At 42.2% G+C, this 20,926-nt stretch overlaps 1 protein-coding gene across 2 annotated transcripts in view; it reads left to right on the top strand.

Moving 5' to 3' along the window:
• meis1b (Meis homeobox 1 b) overlaps positions 1-20,926 on the top strand; it is a 62,532-nt gene that overhangs the window by 32,808 nt on the left and 8,798 nt on the right. For both annotated transcript variants that reach the window (XM_058794813.1, XM_058794814.1), the window contains exon 9: positions 12,216-12,292. In XM_058794813.1, coding sequence (XP_058650796.1) covers positions 12,216-12,292 — 77 coding nt within the window. The remainder of the gene's footprint in view (positions 1-12,215; positions 12,293-20,926) is intronic.

Below are 20,926 nucleotides of genomic sequence, written 5' to 3'. Positions count from 1 at the left end.
TCACATATCTCCCACATTAATCAAAATCTAGGAACTTGTGCAGGGCAGAAGAATATATGTGGTGTAAGTGTAGTGTATAGCTAAATATGAGCTTTTGTAATTCTGTTATTATGACCAAAAGACAGATCCACATTGTTTTAAAAGCTGAATAAAAATGCAGTCTTATTCATAGTGCTTAACATTACATACCATCCTAAATGTTGTCTGTGAAATGGAGTGCTGCTGTGTGTTGACATTGTTCAAACAGTAAGACCCTGCCACTCATATCGCCATAGCAACCGGGTGCCCTGACAAAGCTTATCACAAGGGTTCGGACCAGACGATATGCTGCCCTGACCACCTTTGGTTGTCTTGCTAGCTTGCTACCATGTTATCACCTCTACAAAAAATAACTTGAATTACCCATAGCAAACGCATAAAAAACGAATTGCCAAACATACAAATTTTAGAAAAATCTGTACAATGGGACAGTGATGTTATGTATGCCATAATATTTACACGTCACCCAAAGAATACCATGGAATTATCATTTGGTAGTTTTCAAAAATGTGACAGTACAGCAGTCATTGTTGTAAAGGTAACAAGCATTTGTACAGTCCACCCAAAAAACATAAAAGCATTAACATCATTAACACATAACATCACAGCATCTTGCATTTTGTATCACCTTAATACACGGCTGCCATTTTTGCAAGTGAGATTCCTTTGTCAAGACTGACGTCCTTGTAAACAAACTTTAGGCATGGTAACAGTTCAGCCCACTCTGAATGGCCTTGTCAAAAAAGCCACCCCAGCCATTAGAGGTCAGAGGCCAGCCAGACCTCAGATGCCATTAGTCCATGGTTGTTTGTTACCGAAGCCCTTGGGTGTCAGCGCACTGGACACCCATGGCAACCCCAGTGAGGCACTTTGCATTCGGCCTGGTAGGGAGCCTTCTCTCACCTTTACAATCCTCAACACAAATCAAATGACCGTAGCCAGTCACTCCTAAGAAATTGGAGCTCTGAGTGTATATTGTTTTTACATTCATTCATTCATTCATTTTTTTTTTTAACAAGAGCAGAAAGTCCATGCAGATTAATATTTGCAAATTGAATTTAGCAGCCTAAGGTCGCTGGTTATTTCTTAATTTCATCTAAGTAGCAGTGAGTACTTGAGGCGCCACAAAATTGAAATAGCTTCAAGGAATTCTTCAGACAGTGTGGATCAAGGCTTGTGGATCTTTAAAAAAACAATTGCCTCGTTCTGTACTTTGTTCCTCTGAACTGTGTCTTTGCCATTTTACTATGTTTCCTGCAGCCAACTGGGACTCTACATCAGCTGTTGTAGCTGTTTTGGTCTCCGTGGTGTTTTTGTTTGAGAGAGAGGATACATGTTTATTTATGTGTGTGAGACATTTGGAAGCAATGACTTGATGCTTTTTATAAAAGTTGGTGTCAAAGAAGAGGCAGCTGAGTCAATCTTAGGGCTGTGGCTGCCCATTGAGGCAGGATGCGCCCCCCTGCTCCCACATCTTGTAATGAAAACATCATCAATTACCCCACTGACAGGCCCCTGGGATGTGGGGCAGGCAACTCTTTGGGGCTGGTCTTTGTGGATAGACAACCCCCTGCACCCCCACCCCTCACCTCCAGAGAGGGAAAGAGAGAGAGGGTGGAAAAAGACTGTATATCCATCATTGGCAAGGCTTCCAGAGTGACAGCGTAAAAGGCATTGGTGTGTCATGGACAGAATGGATCGAATTGGTAAACTCCACATGGTGCAAGGAGAGGTGGATGGACGCTGCTCTGTCACTGCTGACACGGCCTTTCACAAGCCATCTGTGCCATGATTGATGAGTACCACATCAGTAGACCTTTTTCTCCCCAAGCCCACCATGGCGTCCCCAACATCAGCTGCACTTTTGGACAAAGAAAGAGCCGTGTTTAATTGACACCACTCGCTCTTTCTGCGTCCCTACGCGGTGAGTTGGTTCCCTTCCTCTGTAACGTCCCTGAAAGGCAGTTAAGTTTTACTTCATGTAACCTCTGAACTGTTGAAGCATAACTGGTCCAGATGAGAGCTGTCCCTCAGTCTTACTCTCCCATCAGTCCTCCTCACTGCTCTCAAGAACCTGACAAGTTTATAATGCCCAGAGGGCCAGCCACTGTTGCAGCCACGTCATCGGAGAAGATAGTGTTCGTGTACTCCATTTTCCACAAGCACACAGGTGGGCCTCACTGAATTCCATCCATGCAGCTTGTGAACATGCACTCTTGGGCAGTTTCATTACGTTGTCAGTTAGAGAAAGTTATACGCTGACCTGCTATATTATAACAGTATTGTATTTCATTATCAGCTACTTGTGAAGAGTTAGCAGCTAGCGTCTGTTTAGTGTGAGATCATGCTAGGCCTGCATGGTGTCCTGTCTGCATACCAGCCATTGCCTTAACATGGGAAAGCGTGCTCTCAGTTTTAGTTTCTGTGTAAATCCCACTAAAACGCACTGTCAGCATGAACTCCTCAGCCGAGGAGGCTTGAAGCTCAGGTGTAATGCTAGGTTCTCTAATATTCACCACCTCCTGAGCAGTCTGTCTGTCAAAGAAATTCAGAAGCCAACTGAGGAAATAAAGTATAAATATCCTGAAGTCTAGTGCATTCCATTTAGATATCCACTAAGCACCCAGTGTTGGTGACCACAGTAGTGTTAGTTCAGTTGTCATTGGGATGGACTTATGGGGCATTTAGGGAGGATGTTAATCAGGGATTATGGTAGGTGCTTGATCCACAACTGTCAAAGCTGGGAAGGGCAGAGGGTACAACCTGAGGTGACATAAGGACAGTGGAGACAACAATGTTTGGATGTCTGTGCAAGTCTATATTCTACAGCATTGCCAATTTGAAACTTTGGGTGTCAGTCCAGCATGCTCTGTTCTGTAATCCATCTTAATCAGAGGTATCTAGTTGGCCAGGGTTCAGCTATGGTCTGGTAAAGGTCCATTGGTGTTTTTAGATGGCGCTACGTGTGTTGATTCAGACCAGGCTTTGCTGAATTACCCTAGCTATGCTGTAATCGTCAGTGCTCAGGGATCTTTCCGCCTGCAGTCAGCAGCTCAATACCTTTTACTTACAGCCACTGCAGAGCATTCCCCCACAGAGCAGAGCTCCAGCAGTCTGTCCCAGATACTCTTGGCTCACTCTGTTTGTGTGCATGTGCTCGCCAGTGTATGCCTGATGGATTATATGGCAGCAAAGACGCGGTAATCAGTTTGCACGTTTGCTGAACTAATTTATCAATTCGGTTCCTCCTACTTGTAATCTCAGCCATGCGTGCCGCTCTGAGCTCATTGTGCTTTTCATCTGGGGACAAACAGTTCTTCAGGAGGAAAAGGCACTACTTGATGGGGCTTTTTTCCCCTTCGTGAAGAAGTCACAGGGCATCAACAGAATAATTGTCTGGCAATGTGTCTGGAAAAAAGTATATACACATAAAAACACACATGCTCACCCAGGTGAAAAACAAGTACACTTCCATAATGTACTTAAATTGCTCTATTTTCACGCACTAATTTTGTACTTAATATACTAAAAATGATCCTTTAGTACTTCTTAAGGTCAACTTAAGATCATCTAAGTGTACTCAACTGTGCTATTTTGAGACACTATGAATATGAACTAAAATGCACTTTTAACATACTATCTTTGTATTTAAAAAATGTATTTAGTTACGACTTGTATTACACTTGAACCCATTTTTCATACACTAGTACACTTAAGTGTACTACAAGTGGTAGCTAAATACATTTTTTAAATACAAAGATAATATGTGTGCATTTTAGTTCATATTCATGGTGTCTCAAAATAGCACAGTTGAGTACACTTAGATGATCTTAAGTTGACCTTAAGAAGTACTAAAGGATCATTTTTAGTATATTGAGTACAAAATTAGTGTGTGAAAATAGAGAATTTTAAGTACATTATGGAAGTGTACTTGTTTTTCACCTGGGCATTTCTACATCAGTATCATGCACACCTAGTCTGATACTGCTTTATTTTGCATTCCCCCATTCCATTTTTTCAAGCGGAGTGGTCTGAAACCGAAAAAAAAGAGGGCAAGCATTTTATAGTCTATAGTGTATCATTAAGTGTGCTGCTTGGAGAGGAGGTAAATTCAATTATTTTTACCATCATGCGTAAGTGCATAAATTGTTTAATGGAGCTAGCATGTCCTGTGCACTGAATCCAAGACCCTTTTAAAGTGCCGTTGTCTTTGTTGTCATTGATTTCCCAAGGCGATGAACAAAGGGGAAATGGTCTCAGACACTTAAAACCTCTTAGATTTGTCTTATTTGCCTTAACTTTACCCAGGACCTGGCATATATTCAACTATTGAATAGGATTCTCTCCATTTAGCTCCGATAGTGGATCTTGACCTTTTCCTGCCGCGCTGAGTGCATGGTGTTTCCTGTCGCAATAAGGGATGCATGGCTGCATGGGAGTTGCATTGAGAGCACCTGCTGATCCATGTCGTCCCCATGGAGATTGCTGCGTGCAGCCAGGGGATCACTCCCTTCTGTGTGAGGAATCTGCAATGTGTGTCTTGAACCACATTTCATCAGATTAGATTCACACGTTAATAGAAAGTGAGGTCACTAAGAGAGAAGATGAGAGTGTTGGTCCATGGGCCTTTTTATTCTTCTTTCTGTTATCAGAAGAGTGTTTTAGCTGTGGTGGAAAAGGAAGCCGACAGAGGCAAGGCGCTGCTCCCTTGTTTGTTACGACAGATTAAGTCATTGATTTGTATAAGCTGTGCACCGATGGAGAAAGACCCGTCTTCCGCTCAGTGAAAGGGAGATAGAGAGAGAGAATGGAAGAAAGAAGAGGTAGGAGAAGGAGATAAAACAAGATGGCTAAAGAAGAGGAGAAATATGTTTCTGTGTTCTTCCTTCCTTCACTCTGCCCTTCTTTTATCGAGACAGTGAAATGACATAAGGGAGCAATTGTAAAATGCCTTTACCTTCTTTTAACTCTTTTCCAACCGTGACCAGGTTTCTCCTCCCCCTCAGGCCCTCCATTGAACATTAATTAAAATGGCCAGGGCAAAAGGGTAATTATGATAATAACATAATAATATCGCACAGGTTATTCGAATTTTTTTGTGGTCCAAAATTGCTTCCTTTGAGTATCGCATTTCAGTGGAATTAGCTAAAGGATAATTTCCTTGAGAGTAAAGGCATTGGAAAGGATTCCTTGGTCAAGGTGCAATATGGTAACCTGATTCTCTTAACATTTAATGCACCATGAGTTCCTGCTCCTGCCACTCGGCCCCCACCTTCAACAAACCCAGTTTTGGCTACTGGGAGGCAGGAGGGTGGAGTAGCTTGTTTACCGAAGCATGCATTAATAGCACTGCTTTGCATTTCACTCTCAACCCTCTTGACAATAGCTAAAACAATCATTTGGTTTTTTATCAGCTTGAAACAATCACAAGCCGCTCTGATTTTGTGTGTCAAGCAAAGCCGCTGGCGGGCACTCTCTGGAACAGGGCCGGCCGAGGTGGCATGCACCTCTTTGTCTGTGATGCTACCTGACTGACTGTGCTAAAATCCCCATCCCAGCAGATATTAAACTCCCCCGCCGAATGCCGGCAGCCCACCTCCAGCTGCGGTCGGCATGGCATGGCACGGCGCAGCTGAATTGCTTTTGAATGTTCCCCCCTCAAATAGGCTGTAATTACAAGCTTAAAGAGGTTTAGTGGTCCAGTAAACTACATAATCACCCCTGAATTAGCCCGGGCTCATCAGCCGCAGTCCACCAAGCTCCAGTCAGTGTTAGCAGGCTGGCCCCCTTATTACCGTGTGACTGTGAACAGCAGGTGTGGAACAACACGCATCCCCCTTAAACACAGACTCCCCACCCTTCCACTGGGATCTGTAATGAGACCGAATAAGAGGCTGCTTACCCTACTGCGACTGACTTTAGATCAGTGCCTGAACCTGGCTTACCTCTTTGCAGTGTCTGGTGGCGCTTGAAGCTATAGGCCACCCCATGAAAAATATAGCTCTGCTCTACTCTATGTAAAGCTATTCAAATACCAGCCACTGTCTTCAAATGAAGTGGCTTACAAATCCGGGTGTCCAGATATGTGTTATTTTGTCTTTTGCCTGTTGCACTTTGCATTTTTGAATGCAAAGCCCTTAGCTCAAATTTGATAATGTTGATTTAGCACATTGTGGGCTTGGAAGTTTACACAGATATGGATAGATCTGATTTGTATTCCAGCCCACACCCATCCTTTAATTTTAGACTTACATTCTGTCCTCAGCTGCCTCCAAACCGAGAGTGCCTATTCCCTACCCAAAAGCACTTGTGTTACACCCTCTTCCCTAAACCAACAAAAAATGTTTTTTAACAGAGGATGACTAATTAAAATGCTGGAAACCAAATTAAACATATCTTCTTTTATCAAAAGTAGAGATTAAATGGTAAAAAAAAAAAATTGCTTCCAAGGGTGAAATTTCCCCAGCTTTAGCTTGTTGTAGTACAAGGATTTCTAAAAACGCTGCATGTGAATAATTCATGTGCCGGCTTTGTGTTGACTTAGCTCGCTACAAACTTAGTGGCGCTCCCAATGAAGCACTCCCACTTTCTGTGAGCCAGCCAGTCACCAACTCCGCCAGGGCATCTTAAGCCCTGGCCTCCAGTTGTTTTCCAAATCTAAGATCTTTCTCCCTCTTTTGTTGTTGTCTCATTGGTGAATCAGTCTTAGGAAGAAATTGGGTTACAGAAGCTTTGCTGTTTTGTCTTTTTTTTCTCTCTCTCTCTCTCCAGTTTTCCATATGAAGCACGTTTTGTTTTTTCTTAATGAAGGACAAAACTTTATGTTTGTGCCACGTACACAAAAAGGAATTTGAAATATCTCAACTCTTCCTCAGCCAAGAAATATCTCTGAAGTCAAGACTTACTGTGCTTTCTTGAGAAATAACACCTTTCTCTGATAATAAATAACTTTCCAACAAAGCGGTGATTGTTTCTCTCGTGCATGTCTTACTGATGAAGACAACGAGTGCATCATTTTCTGGTGAGAAGATAATGCTCTTTGCCAAATATCAAGGGTAATCCTTCCTCCCCCACCCTGAGGTTTGGGCTGAATGTTGTAGGTGGCCCTATCTGCAGAAGGCCTGAAGCTGTGGCTCTGGTGCAGTTAATGCTAGCAGAGCTGGAGTAGGTGGAGCACTAAACTTCAGACCTAATCCTGTTTTCTCAAGGGCCAATCAACGGAAGAGTGGTGGACGCAGCCCACACGTACAGTGGCTGGTTCTGAGATGGGATGTTAAAATGATACTCAGTAGACACCTTGGCCAAAATGGCCCCTGGATCAAGCCTCAGGCATTCCTCAGGGGCAGCTTGGCTTCCATGGGGATTAGCCACAAGGAATATGGAAGTGAGGCAGCGGTAGGAAACCTAGCTGAAATGAACCCATACATACTCACCTTGAAAGGACCTGTTGACCTGAGTCGCCCCTGCTATGTATTTACTATTTAGACAGCACGTTGTTTAGCGAGATAGGCACGTAGTGGAGGCATTGTCAGATGGAGCCACTAGGATTAATTCCCGTGTCCTGCGACTCAAGGGGCATGCCTCATTTTTGTGCCATGCCTCCCCACTCTTTTTCTGTGTGAAGAATAAGCACCATGTTCAGCGCACACTTATTTTATTAAGTTAATCTTGTGTGGAAAGCTTCTTTAATCCAAATCACACAGGATAGAGAGAAATGTTCCCTTAAATAGAACATAACGATAATAACGGTAATGTGGGTAATGAAGGCAGCAGAGTGGGGGGGAAGGGGGTTGTGGCTGATTGTAATTAACTGGTTAAATGGAACACAAAAAGACGTGTCCACAGCGATTGGGGGGAGGATGTGTTCAGTATGTGGCCCTAGCCAACCCTGGGAGTTGACGGGTAAAGAAATACTGCTGGGATTCTGGCTTTTTTTGCGGGGGAAGTAAAATGATGAAGAAAACACAGAGATGAAAGGAACTTCCAAAATAGTTCTCTCCTCACAGTGAACCAGAGGATCCTGTCTAAGGACCTGATAAGGAGCGCAGCTGGAGCTCATCCAAACCTCCTCCTCCCTGTTCAACATAGACACAACTCTCCCGACAAAGACATAAAGACCAAGAGTACACACCTCTCATGTTTCTGATCTCATAGTCTGGGTTGTACCTCTCAGCTTTCAGGGTACAGTGCAGTAAATACTGGAATTCTACCCTCTCCCACGGAAAGGTCTCCTGACACAACTTGACTCCTCATATCTTGGCTGTATTCAAAACAGCATTCTCAGCCATCGCTCGGAATTGTGGGTAAGGAGAGCAGAGTCAACCAAGGGTTAGGGGGGAAAGTCTGAGTTCGGTTTCGAGCAGCAATCTTGGGCTTAGAGAGAGCACGAGAGAATGGGAGAGACCTGTTCACCTCTCTTATCTCGCCGATAGGACACGTACTCTATGCTCTTCCCCGCCATTCCCTGTCTGAGGGGGCCGCGGAGGAAGACCGGGAGGGACTATTGTTGATGCACTGCTAGACACAGACACAGACACACACACACACACACACACAGATAAGATACATGATGGAGAACTGAGCATGGGGAGGACATTGTTGGCTTGGTATCCACCAGTGCAGAAGAGGCTGGAAATTCTGATGAAAGGAGTAGTATATTTGGACAAGACGTATCATTAAGATAGGCGAAAGGAAACAGGGAGGATGCGTTGAGATTTTCCATCTGTTCTTTAGGCAGTATTATTGCTTTCTCACTAAAGCATCACGAGACCCTGAGAAAACAATTCTCGCCCAGTACTGCTGCCAAGAGGATTAAAATACTCAGTCGCTCTCTGACTATTATAAAATCTGTTGGTTTCTCTCAGTTAAACCAGAATCTAAATCACACTGTTTTGACACATAGGGATAATTTGGTGTTTGGAGAACCAGACAAAGAAAAAAAAATGGTTTCTGAACATATCTACTTCATGAGTTTATGAATGCTTTTATGAAATACATCAGTATTACAAGATATGTGAGAACATTGTTCAAAGAGACAGAATGGAAGAACATTTGTAAAGAATGTGAAAAAAAAGGTCAGACATTCTACAAATGTATGCATTTAACATACAGAAAGGTGCAAAACAACAAAAATAATAACCCAGTTATTTTAGCCATAGAATTTATCTATCACCTGTCATGATTACAAATATATACTGGATAACTTGCATATAAACTGAAAAAAGGCAGGGCTTAAGTTAACAGAAGGTTTTTTTTTTTGTGTGTGAGCAGCTATTAATTAAAAGTGAATGAATCATATCTGGATGTTTTCCGGATATGACAAGTAATAAGTGTAAATGGGGCTTCAGTCACTGCTGCCCCATTCTACTCAAATACAGGTGTGGCTACCTCGAGGTCGTTATGACAACAAAGGTGAGGCACGTACGATGCTGTGGGCGGAAGAGCTTGACCCAGTTGGCGTTTGTACAGGAATCCTGTTTGGGTACTGCTAAATGCTCACGGTCGGAGCCACCTGTCAATCACAGAACAGGTCTTTGTGTGGGGTTTCTAGGATTTAATGAGAAGTTAGGATAGGATTAAGTTACATTTAAGTTGAGCTGAAACTTGACTGCTCGTTTTCTCCACCCCATTGTGCATTGTTGTAACATTTCATTTTGTAAAGTTGTCTAACAAGTTGCCTTAGTTGACAGTCCTCCTCCCACTTCTTTTCTTAAAAGCGAAGCCAGTACAATGCATTCTTAATTCTATATCTCATCAAGACATTTAATATTTGAATTTTAGTGTGAATGACTCTCTTAGTTACCCATACCTTTGCAAGTTTAGACTGTGTAATGACTGACAAAACATAGCTGTAGAAGAGACAGTTTCAAAATAGCGGATTGCAAAGAATCTTGTATGCAAATGGTCTGGCGAAAAGATAATTTCTTGTTTCCAAATCATGTTGTCGGAGTGGAACCAAGCTGGAATTTAAACTGCTGTCCTTAAAATCTTTCGGTGCAGGAGAGGTAGTGAGCAGAACACAACGATGTGTGAATCTCATCCGGCCCTAGTTTTCTCATACCTGGAAATGCAGCGGCCCAGAGCTGGAACCATTCTTTGTAAGCCGGAAGCAGAACAGTCAGTGTTTGTGCTGTCACATAGCCTTTGGCACAGTTATCCCCTTAAAAGTCATGAGGCCTTGATACTTTTGTCCAGACATGTTCACTTCACTACAGGGCTGACTAGCCATCATGCCACACTTAATGCCATTTTTACCTCCACAGATCATTTGTAATGTAGAGCATGACCGCTGTTCTCTCTCTGATGATTTGGTGAAGTACAGAACAGGGCAGGGATGACATCAATCTGATGTTGGAGTTATACGTTGATTATATATGACTATAGATAATTATATATATATATATATATATATATATATATTTATGATTATAGTTGCCATTACATTTTTGATGCTCAAAGGCCTGCTATCAGCAATTATCACTGATCAGATGACAGTGAGAGAGGCTGGAATGTTGTTTTCTCACATTTCCAGTCCTGGCCCTGGTTTCACACAAACCTCATCTTTGTGGTTTACAACGATGGACACTGGAAACATATGATAAGGCAAAAGAGAAAAAGAAAAATCTTAAAATCTATTTAGAAATGGCTGGAGGCGACACTACAATTATAACTTTCTGCATGAAATTATCCACAGTTTGTTCCAATTACCTACAATTGGATCACATGAAAATGACAGAGCGACAGGAAAACAGCTCGCTTTCTCTGGCAGTACCAGTAAATAAACATGCATTCAGCAACATGAAAGACATTCCAATTTATTATTGCTCGAAAAAAGAGCAGACAACCCGTGGCGCCAACCATTTTTACATTTCTGTTTGTTCATTTGGAAGCCTTGTTCTTATTATACCTCTGAAAGGGTGAATCACAGTTGCCAATGTCTTCCTTTGCAATGCTATATGTTAGATCACATAAGTAAAACTAAATAATATTCATAAGTGCCCTTTCCCTGTGACATGCTTGGCTCCTAGTCACTTTGCTGCAGTGTCGAGGATGTTGACTCGCTATGGTTTGAGGACTAGTAGAAAACATTCAGATGATTTGCTAACTTCTCTGTTAAACAGCGATCTGTTGTCACTTTGGTTGATTTGCAGCCCAACGCCAAGTTAAAGTCTCTGTTAATCCCTAGCAGGTTGTGCAAGGTTTGGTAATGGGCTTAGAAGGTCTGAATCTGTTGGCACAGTGAGACACACAGCACACAGCGCACATAGCCATCCACAAATACTGGAGGTGTCTAGGTCCGCTTATTGTGTTAACAAAGCATTATATGAAAATATTGTCCCACAGAAATGGTAGAGGGGTTATTGCTGTGCTTTAAGACCAAAACACAGGGTTCTCTTTCTCTTTTTTTTTTCTCTCTCTCTCTCTCTAAGTATAAATGTGGTGTAAACATCTTTGCACAATGTACCTCCCATTTTACATGCTCAGCAGGGGCCTCAACGCAGGCTCTGTCTTGTCTTTTTCATGAACAGCACATTGTTTAGACTCAAAGCTAGCAAGCTCAATACTTCATACTAACCCTAGTATAAATCAAGCAAATCTCACCTCACCTTTATTTAAACAGCTGGATCAGCACAAATCAAGTTCTTAAGAACTCAGCTGTATCGAAAACTGTTTGCTGTACTTTAGTATTACCCATGTTGTTACCTTTTAGCTAACTGGCTAATCTTCTAGAATGACGGTAATCTTACAACGATTAAAAAAGGAAGAGGTATATATCAGATTTGTGGTCTGTATTCCACACAAGGCTTATCCATTCTCTATCATGCATTCATGGCAGCAAGATGACTAGAATAAATTTCAGTGGGGTTGCACGGCACAGCACTCTAATTACTGTTTCTGTTCCCACACTTCACTTAACTTTATAATTGGCTTGCCTTTTTCGCTGCCATTAATTACACGATTTCATATTCCATTAATGACTCTAAGAAAGAGACACACCTCACTTTTTCACACTAATTAACAGCTGCTTTGCCACTTTTCTGCACAAATGTGTGAGCACCGTCTCCCTTCTGTACCTCAGACCTTTCTCTCACTAACAAATGCGCTCATTAATTGATTTATTTACAATATTTCTCATGTCATTTCCTGTTGTTTTTTTCCTCTCTCTCTTTTATCAGCACCCCTACCCTTCGGAAGAGCAGAAAAAGCAACTGGCACAAGACACCGGGCTCACTATACTACAAGTGAACAACTGGTAAGTCAATTGTACTTTTGTGTTTACATGCAATCAATAGCTTCGCCCCTGGCAAGCGGCTCTTAATGATTTGAATTAATACACTCCCCTCCCCCCCGCTTTTGCTCGCCCCTCCCATCTGTCTCCCACTTATCGCCTCATCTCCCTTCAAATCAATTCACCCAAAGGGATATTGCCGCCAGGATTTTTCCGACTTTTTTATTTTTTGTTCACTCATTCAAATATGAGTCCCTTTGAGAGCAGCTACTCTTGCGCCTCTCTGAATCCTCTCTCAAAACGTATCTGTCCCATGCTCACTGTGACACGGGACTCTATGTCTCAGCCTAAACAGCTACTGATTTAGTTGTTTCCACCGTTGAAAGTTCCCGTAAAGTTTGACAGAACCTTCACAGGGGTGCGTTTGTTACCAGAGATGGCTATCAGCACATACTTACTGTTATTAGCCGTGTCTAATGAAGGGCCTGAGATAGGGAGTGGGGAGGTGAAAACGAACAGAGAACGGAACATTTGATGTAAGAACACAAAGAACAACCTTCGCCACATATTTCTTCTTGCCAGGCCTCTGTTCGCAAACTCACTCTGCTCTTGTTCTCTAAGTGTCAGAGATTGATATTGCCAAGGATCTGATTACATGCCCTAATCCATTTTGCTGAATAAACTGGCCTTGATGTAGGCGCTCCCAGCACGGGATGGGAGAGTTGCTTTAAAACGCATTCCAATACAAATTAGAAATCACAAATTATTAATTACTTCACAAAGGCAATCGGTAGACTAATCATCCAAATAGCCATATACGAACCATTAAACTACTTTAAGGTACAAGAGAAAAGCAAAAGAAACTAGATCACATATATACATAGCTATTTTTATAGAACGAGGAAACACGTATGCATATGTTGAAAGTATTTTTCCGGCTGTTGTCATTGCAATGAGTTGGCAACTGTAAAAAAAAAAAAAAAATGTTTTGTTTCACTTAAGCGTCATGTCATTTGAATGGGCACCGTCTAATGTAGCTGCTGTGGATAGTGCTATGGAATGCCCATCTGAAAGTTATTTGTACTATAATACTTGTTGGTAGTGCTATATATTTTTAATATTCATTAAAAATTCCGCTAGCAATCATTGTTTTTACAAAACGCATTGCTAAACATATCACATTTAGCTGTAATGCAATATACCTTTGTATCCTGATTACATAACATTGTTATTCCATCAGGCTTCTCAAGCTTATTAACAACCAATCCCTTGCTATGTACACCAGATGTTAGGAGAGCGAGAGAGATGGTAGACGTATTAAAACCCATTACACAAAATGTAATTTCTGACAACATAATCCTTACCATTGTTCGGTTCGGTACCTTAGAGACAACCGGTGACTAAGAATGAGGATTAATTTACAAAAGTGGCCTATCAGTGGGACGCAGGCTGACGGACACAAGGGAATCTTGTTGGGGTTATCAATTTCTGTGACCTCACAACAACCCATGGGAGATCAATTCTTTCAGCCATATTAGTTAGCAGAGAACACACAGGTAATTACTTCACACACTGTCCTGTCCTACCCCAGCACTCTGGCTACTGGGCCGACTCATTGTGTATTTGGTGTATGTTGGTTTGTGTGGATGCGGGAGAATGAGCACTTGTCTGAGCAAGTGTGTACGCCGTGAGCCAGAGGTGGTCAATTTAAGCGGTATTAGCTGCTAAACCTTGCATGCTGGGATCTTGCAGCCTTCACTCAGATTGTGTGCATCAGTGTGGATGTGTATTTGGTTATGTGTGTAAGGGTGCAGATGACATGGAAAGTGTGTATGAAAACAGAGGCAGAGAGAGAGACGCTCAGCACATTAGGGGTTAGAGAGTAGGATCTGTCGTTTCATAGGCCCGTGGTTGTGCTTAGTAGGAAGCTCACCATTGGGTGTCTCCATGGCAACCCCTGGTGATGTTACCTCCTGACCTGCTGATTTTTAGAGGCAATTTCCCTAGCTGTGATTCTATTTATCAGACTAGTCAAAGCACCGGGACAATACAGCTTATTTCCAACATGCAACATTCGTGCAAAATTTACAAGATAAATTCCAGCATTCCACTCTAGCATGCAAGCATATAGATTTAATTCGCTTAGCATGCAAGTCCATATCATTTAGCCATATCTCTGAACAAAAATTTTGGTGATTATAGGACTTAAGGGTGAACATGTGGAAAACACAATGTGACATCAAACAAACAGCTAACAGATGGAGCTAAACAAGAGATCAACCGAAAATGATGGCTTCCTTAAGCCCTGCTCCCATAGACTTGTTAACACACATGTATGTGTCCATTATTGATGAGGACTCAGAGAATCCACGGGCTGAAGATTAAATAAAAAATGCTAAAGGCCGCGTGGGGTGCGGATCACTCATGAATTATTGGCACTAACATAACGTGAGGGACTGCTGGAAATCTGGGTCCACGTATTAACAATCGTCCCACGTGGGTGGGTGCATTGTTTAGTCAACATGTATTGAGAGTGTCTGAAAACTATTCTTCAAATCTGGACGATACGCAATAGACGTACACTTAGTCACACCCTTATGGACACCCTTACGCACACATGAGCACAGACGCATACGCACCCGTGGACACGCATGAGCACACAGAGACAGCCGAGGACGCGGTGAGCGAACGTGGCATCGAGGAGGCATCGACTGTGGGATCTATTTTTGGAGGGAGATGTCAGAGCTTTGATAGGGATTATGTATAACCACATAATGATGTAAAGGCACAGTCAGTTGTTCGACATACAAATGCAAAACTGTCATTGAAATGATGGTAGAGTAAGAAAAAGGAAAGATGCAGAGAGAAAGAAAAGTTTTAGCCTTTGACGATAAGAGAAAGCATTCTCAGAACACTCCATAAAGATCAGTGATGTAAAATCAATGGGCGGGTCATCAGGTTTCACGTGTTGCCCGTTCTTCCCTTCCTGACGGAATTTAATAATCCCTTTAAAGATGCTGTTTAAACCTTAGGGATGGATTGTTTTGTCAATAAGGCGGCTTTTATGAAAGTCTTAAAAGCATGGAGTGAAGTGTGGCGGGGCTACTTTAGAGAAACAGCGTCCACACACCCTGGATCAGGTTTCTGCGCCTGAGAGAAAAAAAAGGAGCGAGAACAAAATAAAGAGAGAGAACTGGATGACTGGCATGCTTCACTTCTCTGACAGCCAAGTCCGCCCATGTCAAGAGAAGTTGAAACTTGTTCAAGAAAAGCTCTGGATGATTGCTCTATGTGCTCTTCGTGTGTAGTATCTGGCAATGTTCTTATAGCTTCGGGGAAAATGTGACCCCTGACCCAATAGGTATCTTGGATAGGCAGTTTTACCTATACGAAAGCAAAAGCACAAATGAGATCTGTGTGGTATATCAGTTGTTTCTCCTACACCACGATGAGATTTAAATGGAAAGCAAATGGAGACTTGCTTCACAGCAAAAATTACAGTTTATTTTCAAGACAAACTGATACTTAGGTAAAACATAGCAAGGAACTATCACAGAGCAACATCTGGGCAGTAAAATCTTCCTTTGGATTGTATGTGTGTTTGCTAGATTCATAATTCTGGATGAAGTGCATTATTTTCTTAAGCTGAGCATGCGTGCATATGTGTCAGTCTCACTGTTCATGCATGCATATGTGTATGTGTGTGTGTGAACGCAACAGCGGCCCAAAGGATGCAAGCAGGTCTGGGTGAGATGAGCCATAGCCCATGTCCCGAAGCAGCCTTCACACAGCCTTCCTGTCAAGGTGCTTTAGCGTGAATATCCGTGGCCTTTCAACAAAATACCAACACACCCTGGGGTCAAACCGCCAAACAAAAGACATATTTACACCAGTGAGACGCAGGCATGCGGCCCTACCTACACCCTCAAAATCCCCTGCTACATCAGGCGGAGATGGAGACATAGTGGAGAGCTCAGCTCCATGAAGCTGGATGGATATAGGGATTGTTTGCCTTTCTGCACAGTTGGGCTCAGTCTGTTCTCAAGTGTTTGCTAACAATTCTGCCATACTGGAATTTCAGCACTTGCTCAGACCTGAACTCTGTGTTGTGTCAACAGCAGACAAGTTGGAGTGGTTCTCTCTGTGTGTGTGTGTGTGTGTGTGCATGTGTGTGCGTTTAGTCATGTGAAGTCGTTTGTAATGTTTGTTGGGCCGTGTGTGCATGTGTGTGCGTGCATGTAAACGAGACCAGCGCAGTTAAAATAGTTTCTTTTTTTCGGAGAGAATGCGTCTCTATTCTCTATATGTGGAGATATATGTGCATGGATGGCTCTTTGGCAGTAAGTTGTCGTAGGATATGTGAGTGTGTGTATGCATGCATTCGTACAGAGTCTGTGAACCATACAAGGGTGCACCCCCCTCTTTCTCTCCCTCTGTCTTACATCACAACAGGCCCCAGGCACTGCCTACATTTTTTCTTCTTTTCTCGACTTTTTTTATCCTCTCTTTTGTGGGGGAATGTGAACATGACAGACGGAGGGTGGATCGGCACTAGAGCATATTGGTTATGTTTATAAATCTAGGAACAGATTGGACCGCTGATTAGCGAGCCGACCACTGATTAGCTAATGAGCTTTTAGCATTACAGTGATTGCAAGGTCACGCTGATCTTCACCCCTCCAACAACAACCACAAAAATATACACGCTAGAGTGAGTAACACTTCATATGTGACCCTGGACCACAAAACCAGTTATAAGTGTCAATTTTTCAAAATTGAAATGTATACATCTTATGAAAGCTGAATAAATAAGCTTTCCATTGATGTATGGATTGTTAGGATAGGACAATATTTGGCCGGGATACAACTATTTGAAAGGGTGCAAAAAAATCTAAATATTGAGAAAATTGCCTTTAAAGTTGTCCAAATGAAGTTCTTAGCAATGCATATTACTAATCAAAAATTAAGTTTTGATATATTTTTAGTAGGACATTTACAAAATATCTTCATGGAACATGATCTTTACTTAATATTCTAATGATTTTTGGCATAAAAGAAAAATCAATAATTTTGACCCATACAATGTATTTTTGGCTATTGCTACAAATATATCCCAGCGACTTAAGACTGGTTTTGTGGTCCAGGGTTACATATATGCATTCTCTACGTATAACGCAAGTATAATGAATAAATATGAAAAATATTGTCTTAGCCATATTATCTGCTCTGTTAATTTCACCAAATTAAATTTCACAAAATGAAAATGAAAATAATGAGAACTCCTATCTGTCATTGGTTGGACAAACAGATTTTTTTTTTTACATAGGGTTAGGGTTAGGTTAGGGTTAACTTACCTATTAAATATAATGGTGCATGAATCAAACAGTGCCATGGTACTGCATATAACAGAATACCCAATGTAACATCAGCATGGTGCCGTCACAGTTTTTGTAAGGGAAGCTGAAGCAGAAAAGTGACTGAACTTGTCAGACCACAAATCTTAAGCTTTCATTTATTGTCTCTACTGGTTATTCAAATTACCATACCATCAGGTGTTAAAGTAAAACATTTTTTTTTTTACTGAGGTAAATTCCTGGTTCCTGGTGCGTGGTTAGTAATGCCAGTCAGAGCTTATGTGTAAGGTCTTGTATGTGTGTCAATAGAACTGGCGGTGCCAGCATGAGCTCTACAGCGCCCGGCAGAGACCACCACAGTGACAGCTAGGCGGAGGCCCCATTAAACCTGCCGCCGTGATGTCATTTCCTCTCTAACGTGCCATGTGCTGCCACACACACGGCTGCCAGTTGACGTCCCAACACTGTGCGGTTGTTTGTTTGCCCAGACAGAGAGGCAGTGCCCTCTGGCCCAAGCGTTTGCCTCCGGCATCAGGCTGCACGAAGAGCCCTCGGAGATAGACGACAGCATGGAATGGAGGGTGTTCCAATGTTGTGTTTGTGAAGTGGGCATACGATGGTGCCCTCCCTCTCTGATGTATTATTGCTCTATTTCTCTTGCTCTCTCTGGGCTGGGTGGGGAATCAGAGGAGAGCAGGCAGGCCATGTTCATGCCAAGAATGACCTCATAGTCCCCGGCTCCAGAGGAGTGGGGAACCGTCTCTGAAGCATATCCAGCACCTCGCAGCAGTTGCACTCTGCTTTGTTTTTCGGTGGTCGTTTGAATGCCGAAACAGAGGTTGATCACAGCAATGGTCTTCTCTCGCCTCAAGCTGGAGGTTTTCTGGTCTGAGTCTGCATTTGTCTTCCTGGCTGCGTTGATCTGTTGAGCAACTCGTAGCAATCTCTGCTGCACCCCTCTCTCCTTCTCACAGACCGGCTATGTGTTTATAAAGTGTGTTCCTTAGCCCCCAGGCGGCGGCCCCACTCTTTAAAAGCGGCTTTAGAGGGGACTTCACAGCTCTGTTAATGGAAAGGTTTCGACTTTGTTTGGTGAGAGGAGCTTGTGGGGGTGCACCAGGGGTGAGTTTGCTGAAGTAATGGCCAGCCTCTGTTGGAGGGGGGCTGATGCAGCAGGGATTAGACCAGCCCCTACTTGAGACTTCCCCAAAAGCCCCCTTTACATCTCCTCTGTTTTCTTTGGGCAAGCTGTTTTGCCTTGCTAGAGTGGAACAGGTGATCCCGGTAAAGTCTGGGAATCTCTGGCCACATACACACTGCAAAGTTTTAAGGACGATGACTAGATTTAAATGTGAGATTGAATCCCCCAAATTAGTGTTTGATAGCTGTGCCGATCTCACTGTTGCATGCAAGAAACCTGGAAGCCACCAAGTTTGGGATTAGCTGGTGTAAGCAACTACAGCAAAATCTGAAAATATGTCAAGACACATGCCTATGTTTCTGCAATTTTCTAGCACCACACCTCAGATGAGCTGTAAGTGTCTAAAGAAGAATGACATCACTGTACTAACAACTAGTTTGCATTCATGGTTCCTGCTTCCCTAGAACCAGAAGAGTGGGTTCTTCTTATGGGATTCCACCAATGCAGGCCAATCAAAGAAGCAGCGGAGGGGCTGAGGGGGAGGCCGATGTTATTAAGAACGTGACGAGAGGTGAGAAAGGCAGGAATATGCAGTGCGAGGGGAAGAAGAGGGGTGTGATGTGGCTGAATGGAATTGTCTGAGGTGAGAGATGCAAACGGGTGTTGGAAGTTGGTCCTTTATGTACGCCCCATTCCCCCTTGTCTGTCTCCAGCAATGGACAGGGTAACGCCACTCCTCCAGGCCCGGGTTTGCTGTGTGCTGATTAAAAGATGTGTGTAAATGTATGTACAAGTGTGTGCGTGTGTGTGTGTGAGTGAGTGAAAGCGGGTGGATTGGGAGGAGGCAAGAGTGTAAATGGAATTTGTGCAGCAAACAGCTGGACTAGTTTATTTAAGCACAGGCAGGCCATAGCGACTGACCCCAGATTGACTTGGAGAGAGGAGGAGCCAGGGTGGACTTTTATGACTTTTAGGCCGAGATGAGATGCTCGTATTTATGAAATTTGCTTTGAGGCATGCCAACATGTGAATTACTAATTACTTAAGTAAATGGATCTCCGGAGCAGATCCTGATAATAAAGTTGGTTTCACCAGAGGGGTCTATTGCGTGATTAGCTAGTTGAATTATAGCAGTTAGTAAGTTAACTGGTGTGGGGGAAGCTACTTCAAAAAATGTAGTTTGCCAAGATACAAGCTACACATTATTTAAAATTGTTAAACTCCAATTGAGCTATAATTTTGACAAGCAAAAACATAAACTACATTGTAGCTAATTAGGGAAGCAATCTAATTTTAAATGTATAACTATTTGATGATGCAATTTAGAATTATATTTTTAAGTATAATTTAATTTATATAATTTAAAACTGGCACAAAAACTGAATGAGTGTTTCTGAATGAACATCTCAGTAGGGTGACAGCATTAAATTGAACCTATAAATTCATAGCCAAAAACCAGAAAGGACACTAATTTAAACCGTTTCCATAATAATAAACATAAGCTTTCATGAAATATTTTGCTTCATATTTAAATATAGTTTTTAAATATTAAAGAACACCTAAAATGTCACAGAAGGACTCCAATATTTATTTATTTATTTTTATTATTTTAGATTGAACAAATCAATGGATATTACATTATGTATGAAAATGACTTAGTTTGATGTGTGTGCACAATACAGTGCAACATTGAAAACGACAATGTAGCAGTCACAAAGCAGCTTGTAAGTGGAAAACTACAACTAAAATGTAGTTTGTAGCTATTTTTAGCCAGTTACTTCAAAAACACAGAGTTAGCACAATGTCTAAATTGATCATTTTAACTGATAATTATCTTAAAACCATAACATCTTTTATATCTTTTCTTTTAATGCATATTTTTACTGGAGATTCCTGTAGAGCCACAGATGCAGATCCGAATCATCAGATCATTCTATTCCATCGGTATTACTGATATGCCTGTTTGTGGGTTTTTAATATACATGTAAATGTAGCTGAGTGTGTTGAAATGCGATTTCATGAGTGAATTTGGTCCTCTGTAGTCATGCATGCGCCCCCTCACACAGTTTACATCTGAGAGAGAGAGAGAGAGAACGAGCGAACGAAGGGGGCATTTCTGAGAAAAATGACGTACTTCATATGCATTTAGATAGACATACTGAA

This window comes from Onychostoma macrolepis, chromosome 13, assembly GCF_012432095.1.
Source record: "Onychostoma macrolepis isolate SWU-2019 chromosome 13, ASM1243209v1, whole genome shotgun sequence".
In the NCBI taxonomy this organism is placed as follows: Eukaryota; Metazoa; Chordata; class Actinopteri; order Cypriniformes; family Cyprinidae; genus Onychostoma; species Onychostoma macrolepis.
This window is presented reverse-complemented; position numbering and strand designations above follow the sequence as displayed.